The sequence below is a fragment of the Leptonotus elevatus genome, chromosome 6, assembly GCF_054856555.1.
Source record: "Leptonotus elevatus isolate MCC_2025b chromosome 6, RoL_Lele_1.0, whole genome shotgun sequence".
NCBI classification, from domain to species: domain Eukaryota; kingdom Metazoa; phylum Chordata; class Actinopteri; order Syngnathiformes; family Syngnathidae; genus Leptonotus; species Leptonotus elevatus.
The window spans coordinates 6,077,510-6,094,507 of NC_141244.1; the positions used below are offsets into that span (position 1 = coordinate 6,077,510).

General features: G+C 39.8%; 1 protein-coding gene across 2 annotated transcripts; it reads right to left on the bottom strand.

Annotated features, from left to right (window-relative positions):
• Positions 1-7,806: 7,806 nt before the first annotated feature.
• Positions 7,807-16,628, bottom strand: slc52a3-2b (solute carrier family 52 member 3-2b). Of its 2 annotated transcripts, none has more exons than XM_086078392.1 (4): positions 16,489-16,628; positions 11,181-12,258; positions 10,824-10,947; positions 7,807-8,282 (listed from the first exon to the last, which is right to left on the bottom strand). In XM_086078392.1, exons 2-4 carry the CDS (start codon positions 12,209-12,211, stop codon positions 8,070-8,072), a joined length of 1,368 nt encoding a protein of 455 aa, XP_085934518.1. In that variant the 5' UTR covers positions 12,212-12,258; positions 16,489-16,628; the 3' UTR covers positions 7,807-8,069. The 2 variants fall into 2 exon arrangements, with proteins under 2 accessions (XP_085934518.1, XP_085934517.1); XM_086078391.1 differs by lacking the exon at positions 16,489-16,628 and adding an exon at positions 15,738-15,937.
• Positions 16,629-16,998: the final 370 nt, after the last annotated feature.

Genomic DNA, 16,998 nt, shown 5'->3' on the forward strand with positions numbered 1-16,998 from the left:
CACCCTTATGTTTGAACATGGTGTTTGTTATGGACAATCCGTGACGAGCACAGAAGTCCAATAACAGAACACCACTTGGGTTCTGATGGGGACCTGTTCCTCCCAATCACGCCCCTCCAGGTCTCACTGTCATTGCCCACGCGAGCGTTGAAGTCCCCCAGCAGAAGGAGGAAGTCCCCAGGGGGAGCACTCTTCAGCACACCCTCCAAGGACTCCAAAAAGGGTAAGTACTCTGACCTGCTGTTTGGTGCATATGCACAGACGACGGTCAGGACCCGTCCCCCCACCCGAAGGTAGAGGGAGCTACCCTCTCGTGTACCAGGGTATACCCCAACGTACAAGCGCCAAGCCGGGGGGCAATAAGTATGCCCACACCTGCTCTGCGCCTCTCACCGTGGGCAACTCCAGAGTGGAAGAGAATCCAACACCTCTCGAGAAGATTGGTACCAGATCCCAAGCCGTGTGTGGAGGAGAGTCCGACTACATCTAGTCGTAATTTCTCGGCCTCGCACACCAGCTCGGGCTCCTTCCCTGCCAGAGAGGTGACATTCCATGTCCCAAGAGCTAGCTTCCGTAGCCGGAGATCGGACCGCCAAGGTCCCCGCCCTTGGCTGCCGCCCAGCCCACTATGCACCTGACCCCTTTGGCCCCTCCCACCAGTAGTGAGCCCATGGGAAGTGGGACCCACGTTGCCTTTTTGGGTGCAGGGTCAACGAGCTCATCAATGAGCCCCACCTCCAGGCGTCCAGGCAAGGGAAACATGTGTCCTTATATTGTGTTCATCATAAGGGGTCTTTGAGCCGTGCTGTCCGGCCCCTCACCTAGGACCTGTTTGCCATGGGTGACCCTGCCAGGGGCGTAAAGCCCCAGACAACATAGCTCCTAGGATCATTGGGACACACAAACTCCTCCACCACGGTAAGGTGCCGGCTCACGGAGGAGACATCCGGTCACAATGCTTTAACCTGCGTAACCTGCATGCTGTGTCCAGGCTTGGCATGCCTCCACACCTGTCACCACAACCTAGTTCCATGGCCTGCAGGAGATTTTCCCTGATGTGAAGTTAATTTGTTGATTCACCTTCATTTATAAATAAGGGATGGGCGAGTACCGATAACTGGTATTGTATCGGGCCGATACCTGGCCTTGTGTCAAGGTATCGATACTCGAGACAGCGGCTGATACAGTGCCTCCTTGTGGCAGTTTTACAATCAAGAACTAGAAATTTGAGAATAGAAAATTGCAATTAATTTCATGTAATTTTAAGGGAAAATGCTATATTGGGACATAAAGGTCTTTCTTTAAAATGATCTGTCATTGTATTTGGGGGAAATTATCTTTATAAAAAGTACAATTGGGATCAATACTTGGTATCGGTAATTATGACTACTAAAGAGTTGCAAACTCATACTGCTTCCAGTCTTAAAGTAACTGGCATTTAACATCACTAATTTCATCACACACACCCCAAAAGAAATCACAATCAAGTGAACAAATAGTATTAAAATTAAAACAATCAAGATTCTAAATTATTTCTTTAAGTAATATACTTCTACCAAACTTCTCATTTATATTATTTTTTTTTTTTGTCTATTCAACTCAAGTGTCACTTTCAGGGATAGATTCAGCAAGCATGATGCAAATATTTGCATTTTGCCTTAATTATTTCAGCTGTCAGACTGAATTTGTTTTTGTTTTAATTTATTAATTGTAGCAAGCCATTTTTTTTTTTTACACCGTTTTTTTCTTAGTCAAAGAAAACGCCACTGCTGCTCATTATCTTTAAGTGTGTGTTTATGCAATCACAACTGTTGTCAATTGTCCACATGGAAGTGAATGGAGTCAATATGGCCTTTCTGGTTCACTTTGCAGGCTGCACTTCTTCACGGAGACTTTCCCAAGCAATCAGTCGTCCATTGCTGGCTGTAAATGTTTTAGCACATATGCACAATGTTTACGTTGAAGTATATTGTAGCGCACATTAGAGATATGCTTAATGGACTTCAGTAAAAGCCTTGGCTAGTCAAGAGTTGAGGCAGGTGCAGACTCTTACAGTAGATAAAGCAGACGGGCACTGAAGATGAGTTCATGACAAACACTGTGAGGCTTTTAGACGCCTTCTCCGAGCTCAATCTTCATTTCCCCTGACACTGATTTTGCAATAAGGATCCGGAGAAAAGGGGAATGTCCATCTATTCATTTTAATGATCCTTCATTATTGACTGCTGGCAGGGAGGGGGCGGGTAAAGGTAATGATTCTTTGTCTTTGCTGGCCAATCACTCCTCTTAAAGGGATCAGACTCTAAATAAGGCCACTAATGGGATGCCCGCTGTGACCTCAGACTGACCCTGCTTGCAATCCAGGACTTCCGCACATGCTGGAGATTGTTGTGTTGGTCTTTTGTCTCCGTGTTGGTTACAACTTCTCACATCATCGAGGGTGGAACTGTGAGCGGGAATTATCCTACCCACAAATACAATGTGGTTTGTGATCATTGATTCCAAAGACAAAGCACATTGAAAACATGATTACAATAATATTAATAATATAAGACTATTATACTCCCCTTATTAGAGAAAGACAAAGCGGTTGACATTTTGGAAAATATGTCGATTGGCTTTCTTTCAGAGTTAGATGACAAAATGGATCGCACATGTCTGCTGCACACTTATTTATAAGGCCGCAGACTGAAGTCTGTTAGCTTAGTTTAGCACAAAAACTTGAAACTGGGCCAGACAGACTCTGTCCCAAGGTTACAAAAGCTGCTCGTCATACCTGCCGTGTCCGCAAATATGCAAGAGTCCACCACATGTCTGCGTGCATCAAACAGAGAGCTTGCGTACCTGACAAATTGTTGAGTCTACTTGCAGTTGTCTGCTCACTGACTGCATGCGCATGGAGCGAGCATATGATGAGGTGACTGCAAATCCCTTCCATCAACAACTGTAAACAGCCTGCCTGATCTTAGACTGTCTGAGTTGGGATTTCTGCCAAATGGCTCTTATTCCAAACTATTTATCCCTGTTTTGTTCTTTTTCACTCATCAGACCTGTTTTTTTCCCCTGAATGTGGGCAAATGATTTCCATAAGATGCAGTTGTAAAATTTTACAGGTGTAGAGTTTAAATCAAGTTGAACACCAGGGATCCATTTCACAAAGCAGGTTCAACAAACTGTGACACTCACCCTGAACTGTGAGTTGATCTACCCTGAGATAGGAACTAATATTTTCGGTTCCAGGACAGCTGGTTTGAGTTTTACCTGGAGTTAAGCCTACGCACCACCACCCTAAAGACCGCATCAGTGATCACCATGGTAAACTTAATATATTCACTTTGGATTAATTTAATAAAATAGAATATATTGTTTAATGAACTTAATATATTCACTTTGGATTAATTTTGGATTATCTTAACTCAAGTGAATATATTATTTAATTAAACATTAATTAATTACCAATTGAAGCAATTTTATTAAGTTGGTCAACAATTCAATTCATCAATCCTCTTTTTAGATTGCACCCTCATCAACAGGTTAATTGTCAAAAGGAAATGCCATGTTCGAGAAAAAGAGGACTTTTAACTCATTCACTCCCAGCCATTTTCAGTGAAGCAACCCCCTTTGCTCCCTGCTGTTTTACTGGATTTTGACTGATTTTGCAAGGCCCACAAAATATTCTGTTCTATTGCTATAAAAACATGGAACCTACCAAAAGAAAGATTAGAGTCTCTTCTTTCATCAGGAAAAAAGTATATTTGTATCTGTTTCTGTTTTGCAGCAATTAGCATTAGAATATAGCTAAGTTTCACCATTATTCACAAACCTTTTGAAAACACTGGGAAAAAGAGCTTGTTGCAACATGACCCTGGTTGATCTCTTATACTCTGTTGCCACCTGCTGGCCGTTTTTTGTAATAACTACCATTGCTTTAAGCGTCCTCTTCAGGTCAGAGGCTGCATCAAAGCCTTCTGTATGCTCTAGCAAAAACAAACAAATACGTAAAACGTGCTTAGCTGTCTTGCTACTGAGAGGGACATTATGTTTAACTCATTCACTCCCAGCCATTTTCACTAAAGCAACCCCTTTCACTCCCGACTGTTTTACTGGATTTTGACAGATTTTGCAAGGCCCACTGAATATTGTGTTTTATTGCTATAAAAACATGGAACCTACCAAATGAAAGATTAGAGTCGCTTCTTTCATCAGCAAAAAAAGTACATTTGTATCTGTTTCCATTTTGCTGCAATTAGCATTAGAATATAACTAAGTTTCATCATTATTCACAAACCTGTTGAAAACAGTGGGAGAAAGAGTGGCTGATCTCTTATACTCTGCTGCTGGCCCTTTTTTGTAATAACTACCATTGCTTTAAGTGACCTCTTCATGTCAGAAGCTTTATCAAAGTCTTCTGTATGCTCTAGCATACATTTTAAAAAAAATAAAATTAAAATAAAATAAATAAAGTAAAAATATGTTTTTGGGAGTGCAGAACAAAGTATTACAAAACCTATTTATAAATGTTTGGGTTTGAATCAGTTAGTATAGGCCTATTGACTGTTTTTTAATTTTTTTATTTAATAACAGACGGCAGAACTATATATTACGCCAAAACTCGCCAGCTGACTGAATGAATGAGGAAATCAAATGTCGTGTGTGGCTGAAAGGAGACGGCGACAGAGAGAAACTCGAGGTTCATTGACATAAACCTGGTACTGATCAGATTAGGTTCATAGAGTCTGTTACCACGGTAACTGACCAAGTGCTTAAGTTACTTATTTTTATGAAACAGGCTAGAGTTGCCTCTTTCTCTGGTTTCAGTTAGTTAGAGTTTCCCGCATTTCAGGGTTAACAGACTCAGGCTTCTCACTAAATCTGATTTGGAAATGGACCCCAGGTATTATACTGTGTTTTCAATGCTTTCAAACTTTGTGCTGTTGGGAGAATTTACTCCAAAAACATCACCATAAGGATTAGAAGCTGGTTCTATAGACAAGGAATGTCACGTCACCTCTCTGGCTGGAAAGGAGCCCAGGCTGATGTGCGATGCGAGGTCGAGAGGTTCCAACTAGGTACAGTCAGGCTGACCTCGACACATGGCTTCCTCTTGAGATAGCCTCGATCCGCCTTCAGCTGTGAGGACGGGTTTGTCTAGGGGTCCGAGGAACGACTGACTTTGGCCCATATCACTGTCGAGAATCCTCTCACATAGGGCCCCCTAGCAGAAGGCTTGGTGGAATACACAAGAAGTACAAAAAGTGAAGCAAAGTCATTCCTCGGGGCACATAAAAAACAAGAGGATGAAGAGAAAAAATGCGAAGTAAAACTAGTCTCACCATTAATTTAAAAGGTTTACTGCATATTATTAGCTAACATTAGTTAAACAGCAGATCGTTATTAAGCAATTGAAACATAACATGATATATGTTTGAATTGTTTACACGGAACATCCCCAGCCGTCTTGTATTTTTTTTTGTAGAATAATATGCAGCGTTTGTTAACAACTAGTGGCGGTTTTTGATATGAGTGACATAGAGATGAGCAATATGTTGAAACCCCCTTTTACATGATTAGTATTAATTATATAATTTTGAGCAAATTTGTTTTTGGTTTATATAAAATGAATCTTGATGCTAATTCTATGAGCATTGACTTCATTTGTTGTGTGTGTCAGCTGTCATCAGTCTGTCAAGGTAATGAACCGTACTTTGGGCCAGCCTCCAACAGCTCTTTAAGGCATCATTCACGCCACTGAGGAGACACGCTCAGGTATTAGTAGTCCTGCCTGGATGGTCCAGTGGATGATGGGTGGGCGGGGATGTTATTAGCAGCATTCATCTCCAAGGCTCCCCAAGCTATACTATAGTGAAACTGACCACAAGACAACCCTATCATCTTCAAAGATTACCTGTCTCCTGCACGCTATATGAATGTTTTATCATAAAAGCTTTTCTTTTTTCTTTTTGCTAAGTGCCTCCTTGAGTGTTTGCTTTCAACTTTTGATTACTTTATGTCTTGTTGCGAAGAAGAAAAAAGGCCCAGCCCATTTGAATATAATGGACCTAACGGGAAAGGTAATCTCCCATGCACTGGAATGATAAATGTGGAGGTGAAACTCTGTGAAAATGTTTGGACAAATGGAAGATTTGGCTTTTTAAAACGTGCTTTTCACCTTGAATCTCATTGCGGAAAGGACAGCGAACAGTTGGGACATATATACAATAAAATAACAGCGAGTTCTGTATATAGTCCACTTTTCCATGTGAGAAAAAAATGTAGGATGTGGGGCATGTGCGTGTAAAACGCCTCATTTAAAACCTTAAAGAGCAATCACATATGAAAAACTCTTCGTCTGATGTGGCCATTCGCTCACGTTGACCAGTTTTACATACACAATGGTTTAGTTTCACTTTTATATATAGTCTTGAGTCATTTACAAGATTTTTCTTCTTTTTTTAACAGTCCTTTGGTCCTGACACAGAGGTTTCCAGCCCCACGACACCCCCTCCCTCCCCTTCCCCCCCTTGTTGAGGTTTGAGCAGACACTGCGTTGCGAGTGGGGAATGGCCGATTGCATAACAGCAGGCAAGACGTGATCGTTCCTGGCCGTTTTGCAAAATTCAATCATTCCCTGCATACTGCAGTCCCAGGCCACAACTACACATTGAAATGAGGATATTTAGTCATGTGTTTTAGATTGAAATTATGGACAAAAGTGCATAAAGCAGAGGGAGAATGTCAGGGAATAACATTTTTGCTTTTTAATTTACATTTATTCTGACAATTATCACTAGACATTTTGAAATGTATGGACTCAGTCACCCCACTTGCAAATCCTTCCGAACTGGCCTGCTGTATTTACACAAAGCACACCATAAGTCATAGAAACTACTGGACGAGATAAGAGCCAGCAGGTGATGTATGAGCCACACAGAGATGATGAGCCCAGATGTTCACAAGGAACCTCTGGGATCTGAATCAGGCACTGACTAGTTATGACTTTCTCATTTTTACCTGTCTCTGTGGATTAAAGGAAAGAAAAATGAACTCACTCCTTACACACATACACTCTCTGATTTAGGGTGAAGGGGATATGATGCAGACACTGTAATATGGACAGACCCCCTCCAGAGGGATGGATCACCAGGCCACCCTGCATTTATGTACATTTTTGGGAAATATAATGAAGTCCTTAGATTAGCAAAAGTTAATTTTTTGGTTCAAGTTGAAGGAAATGAAGGCGCTTCAATTCTTTGTTTTCCCTTTCAAACAGAGACATCTAGTGGTCATTTACAGCATGTGCAAGGTAGGTCTCCTAAATACCTAAATACTGTACACTCACCAGCCCAAAGCATCGGAAAAAGTTACACAATTTAAAAAGATAAGTGCTATTGGCGTACTTTTTTAAAATTCAAATTATTATTATTGTTTTGCAAGTGTGATGCACACTGTCAGAAAGATATTTGATTGACGCAGACATTTTTTTCCTTAAAATACAAAATGATACATGTAGTACCGTACTTTAGATTGTAATTGATTATCTTCTAAAAAATTAAGTGTTATAATGTTTAATTAAGCAATGGCAACAACCCATGGGTGGAATGCAACAAACTTTAAGTACTCGAACCCCAATATTAAACAGAAAGAAAAGACCAGCCTCACCTTGTTTGTTTGCATAGACGACCCCGGTCTCTCAGTCTAAAGATGCTTTTAGAGATTCCAATGAAGGTGACATTTATAATAATGCAATGCTTCCTATTGTGCTTTTACTTTTCAGTGTTGTGACATCATAAATAAATAAAAAGAAGAGATTTTTCACTTTGGTTTTATTTTTGCTTTCTGCTCCCCAGTAACATTTATACAGCAGTCTGTAAAGTAATGCAACAATTTACTCTGAAATCAACATTTTAATAAAATAAAAAAACACCTGAGGCTACTCAGCTCTGTTGAAAAGTTGCAAAATGTCAGGGTTATTACTTAACACTCCCACTACAGTAACGTGCTCATATTACAGTACAAATACATGTTGAATTTCTGGTTTGTTATAGTAGTGTTTTCAACATAATTCTTTGTCACATGGGACACTTAGTGTTGCAGGCATCGCCTGACTTAAAAAGGCCATGCACGCTTACCAGCGGAAACATGGAAAGAGCACCAACCATTGAGCCCAACTGGACTACTGCCCCACACCACACGAGGGCGCTGTGGCCCTCGTCCCGCAGAATGATTCCAATTATGACCTTCACGTAGGACAGCGAGAGAACAAATAGGATCCAAACCAGCACCTGAAGGACACAAGATGCAAAATAAAAGCATAAGGATTAATAATTGAGGCACAAGACAAAATAATATAAAATAAAACAATTAAACATGGTCATTGTGTACTCGGCTACAGCACAATACAGATTTCTGGTGGAAAGGGCAGATGGCATAAGTTACAGTTGCCGCTGTCAATGTGCTTGGTACAAGTTAAATGTGGGATAATTAGAGTTTGTGTAACAGGTATATGAAATAGTTCATTGATGGTATTTTGAGGTTGAAACGTTATCATCAGTTTTTACTTTTCAAAGATGACGCCATGGGCAAAAGTATCAGTTAATGCTATTGCGAGTCTTAATTATTACCTTTACTCCATACTACAGCATGCATAATGCTCAATTAATGAGAGGAAGAGTGTATGAACTGATTTTTTTTTTTGGGCTGCATTTGGCTGTAGTATAGAATTACAGTACATGCAGTCATGTCATACTTAAATGTAGTAGTGGGACAAAAGATTAGACACCTTTCATTGGGCCTCATTCAGAATGTGCATTCTAAACATGTGTGCATAAATTGCATTAAACACATATCTGTCTTTTTACACAACATGCATGCATTGAAACTATTTTTTTTTTTTTATGTAATGACTGCAATGACAATAATTCAAACTGGGAACTGACTCAATATCCTAAATAACTTTGAAATAGACACTATCACCTTCACCCTTGTTCTGTTCACATTTGCCACATACGCATGAGATGCCTGGGAAACTAAATGTTTATTCATAAATATTCATAATAAAAAGAATATTATTGGTATGGATGTTCGATACCCCCATTTTTTTCTAATCGATACCAGTAGGACTATTAATCCTTGAGTAAGTACCGATACCGCTAGTATTTTTGATACATACAATTTCCAAAAAAGACCAATGACAGATACAATTTAAAGAACGAACGTCCGCCTCGCATTTCTGAGGTGCAGGGTTCGATTCTGGCTCTGGCCTTCCGAGGTGGTGTTTGCACGTTCTCCCCGTACCTGCGTGTTTTTTTTCCCCGGCTACTCCAGTTTCCTCCCACATGCCAAAAATATGCATGGCAGGGCAACTGACCACTCCAAATTGTTCGTAGGTGTGATTGTGGCTGCGAATGGTTGTTCGTCTATGCGTGCCCTGCGATTGGCTGGCAACCAGTTCAGGAGGTATGCCGCCTATTGACACCTGGGATAGGCTCCAGCATGCTCGGGACCCTCATGAGGATAAGCGATTAGGAAAATGGATGGATAGTTCCTGACCTTCAAACGGCCACAAGGAGGTAGCCGATATTGGTATCAGCTGCTGTCACGAGTACCAATACCTTGAAATAGTGTGTGAGAATAAAAATGTATATCTTATGCCCTACATCTTGATAGATTTGTTTTTCTTCCCCAGCACTAATGGCAAAAATGCAATAGGGGAAAATTATATCTATGTAAGTGTGGGGAAATTATAGTCACAGTCTTGCACCACATCATACGAATATAATAATTAAATTAATTAAATAAGTGAACATTAAAAAAAACAGCCTTCTTTAAAAACATCAAAATAACTGAAAAGCGTGTGGTCAATTAACTTTGTTCAAGGATCAAGAAAATAACTCACACACATCGAAATGTTAGCACACATACTTACACTATTTTGCGTTCCATGACAGTGAAAATGTACATTTATTGTAAAGCAACAGTTCATAACATACATTCCAGGTTGTCAGCATTTGATTTATTAAAATTAACAAACCATAAAACAAGTTATCATTGGTCGTTTAGATACGCACGGTCAGAGGAATATGAAGAATAGACAGATAAATTTTTATATGTTGCTTGTGCATAAACAGCTAACGTATCTCCATCTGATGTTGTACTGTATGGTACCATGACAGATTATGATGCAATAAAGCGCAAAGTCGATATAGTATATATATAGCGTATAAGTTAGGCGATAATTTTTTTTTTATATTGTAATTATACGCATGACTTCAATAGTTAACTCACGATTAATCGAAACATTTTCAGTTGTTCTAAATGTACAATAAAATATTTTTAATAGTAATAATAGTTTTCATACTCCTGTTAACATAAAAGTGGAAAAAAATGTTTAATAGAAATATGGCTCAGAATTTATAAAACTGAGATGTACTGTAAAAAAAAAACGAGCGTGATATTGATTTGTGTTGGTCATTTTCTGCCACTAGATGGCATAATTGCATTTGTAAGATGGTGACAGCTCAGTGCTTTTTTCTTTTCATATTAAGAGCAATCTAATCTTTAACATCAAGTAATTTGTGAAATTCTGCACATTTTTAAAATTGTAAAATACAACTTGACCCCAGTCTCCACAAATATATGCATTATTATTAATTTTTTTTAATTCCCCCAGTAAAAGCTTTCCAAGTAAGGGGCGGTCATTAATCGCACTTTTAACAAATTAGTGGAACTTGAAATTAATGCACTAATTTTGACACCTCCTCTATGTGTAATGTTCTTCGTGGTAAATATTACAATGAAAAACTGGAGTGTTGACAGAATCTTACTATAACAACAGTTCCAGAGGCACTGTGGACCAGCAAAGGACACGGACTAAGAGCAGCCATTGCCATGATGTAGGCTCCAAATCCCGTGCCAAACACAGTCAGAAGACATAAGAAGATGAGAGACCTGGAAGAAAAGAACTACAAATTAAACAGAATCCTTTATTTACAGTCTTTATTTAATCTTTAAACAGTTAGCTATATAAGACTATTCAATTAGAAACACAGTATACATGCTACTAATATGCTTCTTGATCCTTAGCTAAGGTACAGTAGGTGCTGTTATAGAAATATTTAGCCTTTGACCAGCTTATATTTGGACATGAGGATTTTTCAGAATGCTCCATTAGTCACGCGTACCTGATTGGCACAAACATGGCAATAAAACAGGCCAGTGGGTTGGCGACAGCTGCCATTGTGGCAGCCAGATGGTAGGCCTGGTTCCCATAAGGCAGAGAGGAATAAGATTGCACTGATGGCAGCACCGCATTGGTCAGAGCATTCACCCAGGCAAGTATAACAAAGATGAACGCCACCTCGGAGTTGCTGTACGTGCCCCTGCCAAAGGAGCTGCGAGGTTCCCTCTTTGCAGACTGGAAGGGATTTAACATCGGCTTCTGCTCTGGTGTTTGGCTGTGTAAAGAGAAAACTTGGTCTTTTCCCGCCGTCAGATCTTCCCTGAAATACCGCTCGTTCTTCTTCTCCCGAGCCACAGCTGGGTGATGGTTGAGTAGGGCGAAGGCTATTAAGCAAACAACCATCATAACGCTGAGGAACAGGAAGAAGACCTGAGCGGAGAATTTTGCTGGTTGGTAGACCGCTTGGAGCTCCCCAGTGTTAACTGTGGAATTCTCAAAAGTGTTGTTCAATAAAACTGTCAAAGTGGCATTATGACATCGGACTACCCCGACACCCTGAACAAGAGCTACCAGTGCAGGCACCAGGCCACTGAGGCCTTCACCTGCAAAGTAGCTGGTGAGGTACTGGGGGCACAGACGCATCATGAAAGGCAGAAAGGTGACAGAGGAGGTGCAGTCCACCACAGAGAGCAGTAAACATAATATCAAGAGAGGCACACTGTGCTGGCTGCTCCCTATTGACACTCTGTGATTCCAGAAGAAAGCCAGAAGGAACGTCGCGATGATCCCCAACACAACGATGCAGTACACAACCGGACCCTCATCCAGCACTCCTGGGCGAAAACGATGCATCAAGGTGATGATGAGGGGGCCGACGTTGGCCATCTGTATGAGGACGGTGAGGTAGGATGGCAGGAACCAACCCTCGGGGATCTGTGGTACAATTAGCGGGAGTTCCACCCACATTCCGTTGATTGCCACCCAGGAGCCCATGCCAAACAAACATGCCAGCACGTGAGTCAGCATTGACATGATGGTGGCGTTGAGGAAGTCAATGACCAAACGAAGATCTACACAATCTGAAACACATCAAGAAAGGCAAGTTTGATCAGATGATTTGGTGGGGGGGAGATACTGTACCTTGTTTTTTTTTTGACAATCCTATGTACAATGTAGTAATGTTTAGTTGTAAGACATCTGATTTACAATTCACATCACACTTTTATATGCATTAAAAAAATCTGTGTAAAATGTCAATTAAATAACTTTTTTAGTTGGCTAATTTAATACAGTATATGGTATACGATAACGGCAATATCGTGTATTGCAATATTAAAATTGCCACAATATCGTCATATTAAAAGTAGCACATCTGTAAAAAAAAGAAAAAAGAAAAAAATAAGAAAAAAAAGTGAGGTTGTATTCCATTGTGCCATTCTTGCACCCTCTGGTGGTTAGTTTATTAGTGCAGTTTAATTTTAATTAGGAATGTTTTGGCCACTGCGGAGGTTATCACTCCAATAAATCAATCATAACAGCAATTATTTTTCAACATCCGAGTAAAAAAACCAACAAAAAAAAACCCATTGTGAATTACATAGACCATGATGCTTTGCGCCGCTGATAATGACATGGCCAAGCTTATTTCAACGTCAGTGCTGTTAACACAATATTGTGTTTTTTCCCAATATTAGCTTCTTTAAATAAAAAAATTATCAACTTATTGTCTTTACACAGTATCATGACTATTTTTTGATTTTGCCAACCTTCCCACAATATAGTGATTAGGGGTGGGAATCTTTGAATGTCTTGCAATTCGATTCGATTCCGATTTTTGGGCCTGCAATTCGATTCAGAATCGATTTTCGGTTGAGAGCGATTTTTGATTCAAAATGATTTGATTAACAATGATTTTTGCTTCAATCTATAGATGTGCAAGGAATTGTAATGATCTACTCCAGTCTGACTTGCTAATGTTAATTAGCGCGCTCATCGCGACACTTTTATCACTCAAAAGAATGGCTCCACGCTGGAAAAAAAACTAACTTTTATTGGAATAACTTGATCGTGACTTTTTCCTTCTACTCTCTAATGTACAACTTAACAGAGTATTAGACTGTGTGGAACCACACTGCCCCTCAGTGGCCAAACCGGGTACAACATGAACAGCGCTCCAAATAAAAGGCACACAGTATAAAATAATTTAAAGAAAATTGATTTTGGAACATTTAAAATCGATTCTAAAACGTACTTTTTGAGAATCGATTTTTTGGCACAACCCTAATAGTGATATTGTGGTGTCTGACTATCGTTACATCCCTAGTATATGGTTACCGCCTGATTTTTTTTATTTTTAGCTTTTTGTGCAGCTGTGACATGTATGAAAATTTATCTGTAGGGCCTTTTCTGAATTGAGGAAACGGGTTTATAAGCGGGAAGGATATGATGGGTTTAGCGAGTTTTCTTTGTCGTGCCCAAGAATTTCCGAGTAGAAATGTGATTGCTACACACACACACACACACAAAGCAATAAAAATGTACCCCAACAACTATCAAAGACATAAGACAACCAGATATGACAGACAGGGCATATGGAAGGATAGCTTGTTGAAACTGGAGAATCAGTTGCGTAGGAGAATATTTTGAGGGGGAGAAGAAAAAAACACATTTCCTCTGGATCAGGTCGGCTCTTTTCCCGTCTTTTTCAGCCATTGAACACTCAAGCCATCTCCTTAATTGAACATTATGTTCTTCGATGTCTTTACCAGAGAATTTGGCACCAGGGATATCAATGTCTGACACAATTAGTAGATTTAGCGCAGTAGACATCTCGCTAGTAGACTGTTTACATGCATCTAGCATGACGGGCCGGCCGAGTTTGACCCCCTCGCTAGACTCATGAATATTGATTAAGTGTGGTGCGTATATCTTGCGGTACCCCATTGTGGCACACATGATTTGATGTAAAATATTTTTTTCTTAAAGAGAAAGTGTGTCATATTTAGTGCTATCTAGTGGTGAACTAATAGAATGCAACTATTTTGAAGCGCGCACACACTACGGTGCCTCAGAGAGACCACACTTTGCAAGCCTACCACCCATTACTACTGTAAAAATATGTATTTTTACATTGATGTATGCATTTGTGTGGACCTATTTTGTTTCTTATTTGGGGAACTACTGTGATTTGTGAGTTGTATTGGCGGAAGGATATCTGTGGTGATAAGGCAAATGATGAGATGGATTGAGAGAGTTATGTTGTAGTCACTCGGAGTGTAGACACTGAATAAAGTTGACTGTGGAACTATTCCCTCTCGTGTGCTGTTCTTTCCCCGTGGCCTTCACTTGGAACTATACTACCTCATGAAAATATCAGCGTTACATTGGTGACAGTGGTTTGTGGACTTTTAGCAGTTGGTGAGGTTAAACATTTGCTCCAACCAAGAAGCTAATGCTAAGCTAGCGGCATCCGAGGCAAGCTAAGAGTGGCCAATACTTTCTTCACAACGAAAGGAGGACAACGGGTTGCTGTTTTTGTTTTGGTGGACCACACTTATCTGCCGAGGGATACGCTTTACAGACTGTATTTTCACTACGAACATTCAGCTATGGCAAGTTTTGGCATTTTTGGAAGGAGCAGCCCATTCAGTCAAATAGTCAGGTGTGTAGTCTGGTTGATTGGTTGGTTGGGTAGGGTTGGGTGTCACTGTCTATGGGGAGAGATGTGTTTGTATGGATGTCTTATTGGATTTTTATTTTGAAAACCCTCGAAATTCTAAAATGACTAATCTCAAAGGGTAACTCCACAAAAAAAGTACATGTTTCATCTTTCAGTCTTAGTAGAATTAATCATCATTTTGGCCCTTTTTTAAATCTGTCTCGTGTTATTTTATTTAAATGTAGTAATAATTTATTAATGTCAAAACAATTTTGAATGTGTTTACAGTAAATTAATTTCCCACAGTAGTCAGACGGTGTTCTAGGTTTCCCCCTGAGTTGTGAAATCAGCAAATAAAACAATTTTATTTTTACTTGGATTTTCTTTGTGCGATAATACAAGTGGCCTGATGATCTGAAACATTTCATTGTCACCAATAAGCAAAAAAACTAAACTAAACTAAACTCATGAAGAGGAGCAATACTTTTTCCACATCATTTACTTTTTTGACACAGCCCTGGCCTTGAACTAGATCTCATATATGAGGGTAAACAATTATGCTCCGATTTCAAAATACTCTTATGTTTGGTGTGCATGTTTCGTACATCAAATGCTTAAGATATTCAAAATACCGGCCAAAGTCCAAACTCAACGAAAATGGCGTAGTTGCCTGCTCAATGCTGTACTTGACCTTCTCTCCTCCTCTGGTGAAGGATGCCATGAACTTTCACACACTAACACACTGCTCACACAAAAAGCACGTGGATGTACTCAATAAGCTAAATACATAATGACTGTTAACCTTTACTTTAGAGTTCTACACACATTGTGGACATCATGAAGCCACACATTTGTCTAAAAATAATGTATGATAAATCAAAGGCGTGAAGGTACGCTTACCGTGTTCCGGTCAAAAGAAATTATTCTCTACCGGCTTCCGCGAACATCACACAACCTATTATGACTTTATTGCATCCCAGCCGTACACGCGCTTATATGAGCGCGCAGACAGGTGACAGCGCCTCCATCCATTACGCCATATTACTGTACTTTGGGTTTCTGAAACAGTTGACCAAGAGCCAGGACTGCGCGTGCGTGCATACATGCCGGTGTATCCACAAGGGCGGTGAGCTGACAAAGACCAACATAGAACCCCCTCTTGAGCGGGTTGACCATTGCTGCGGTACGTGAGTGTGCCCGCCATATTGGACGTGGCAGGTCGGAGTAAACTAAATAAGTATACAGTATTATGTTCTATCCAGCCCCACTAGTGTAAAGATTGAATTATGATTAATATTTGTGTTTGTGGAATGTAAATAAAGCAGCAAATCAAAAACAAAAAACAAAACAAAAAAAAGCAAGTAAATGGACTGAAATGTCTTTAAAAACACGCTCACTTTTTACATAACGCACACATTTAATGTGTATTTGGAAGCAAAAACATATATGTATATTTGTATTACAGTACTATTCATTAGTATAAAGATTTACTTCCATAAAATATATGGACACATTATCATTTTTTTTTTTAAATAATAATAATAACACATGGTTCTTTCTCTTTGACATTCACACACTCAAAGCGCTTCACAATTATTATTATTTTTCAATGACTTTGTAATCAATGCCAATGACATCAAATACTACCTACCTTCCTGTGGAAATGAAAATGCTGAGTCAGCTGTAGTGAAAGGTTTCACACCCGTAGAAAAAAGTATGCAGCGATACAGACACTGTGCAGCAAATCAGTGGTGGCCTTTTGATGCTCCAGTGGAGTATGCATTATTCACTTTGACTCCAGTGTTTTGCTAATCTAGATCTCTGGGATGTTGTCATGTGACTACTGAGGGCTGAGCCAGGGGTCCAGCCTGGGAACCACAGCCTGAGGAAACATGTCTGGGTGGAGCAAGGGAGTAAGGTTAGAGGGAGGTAACAAAGAAGAGAGGAAGGATGGAGCAAAAATAAAATACAGTATCAGAGAGAATGTAATAAAAATAAATTTTTTGAGCAACAAAAACAACTATTGAGTCGCACCCTCGAAGCTACAGTTATGTTTGGGTCTTGTTCAGTGTGCAATTTTTCCTGCAAGTGGTTGTATGTAAATACTGTAAAGAACAGGTTAAGAATTTTCTTATGAAGGACTTTTTAGGGTTGTTCTAGT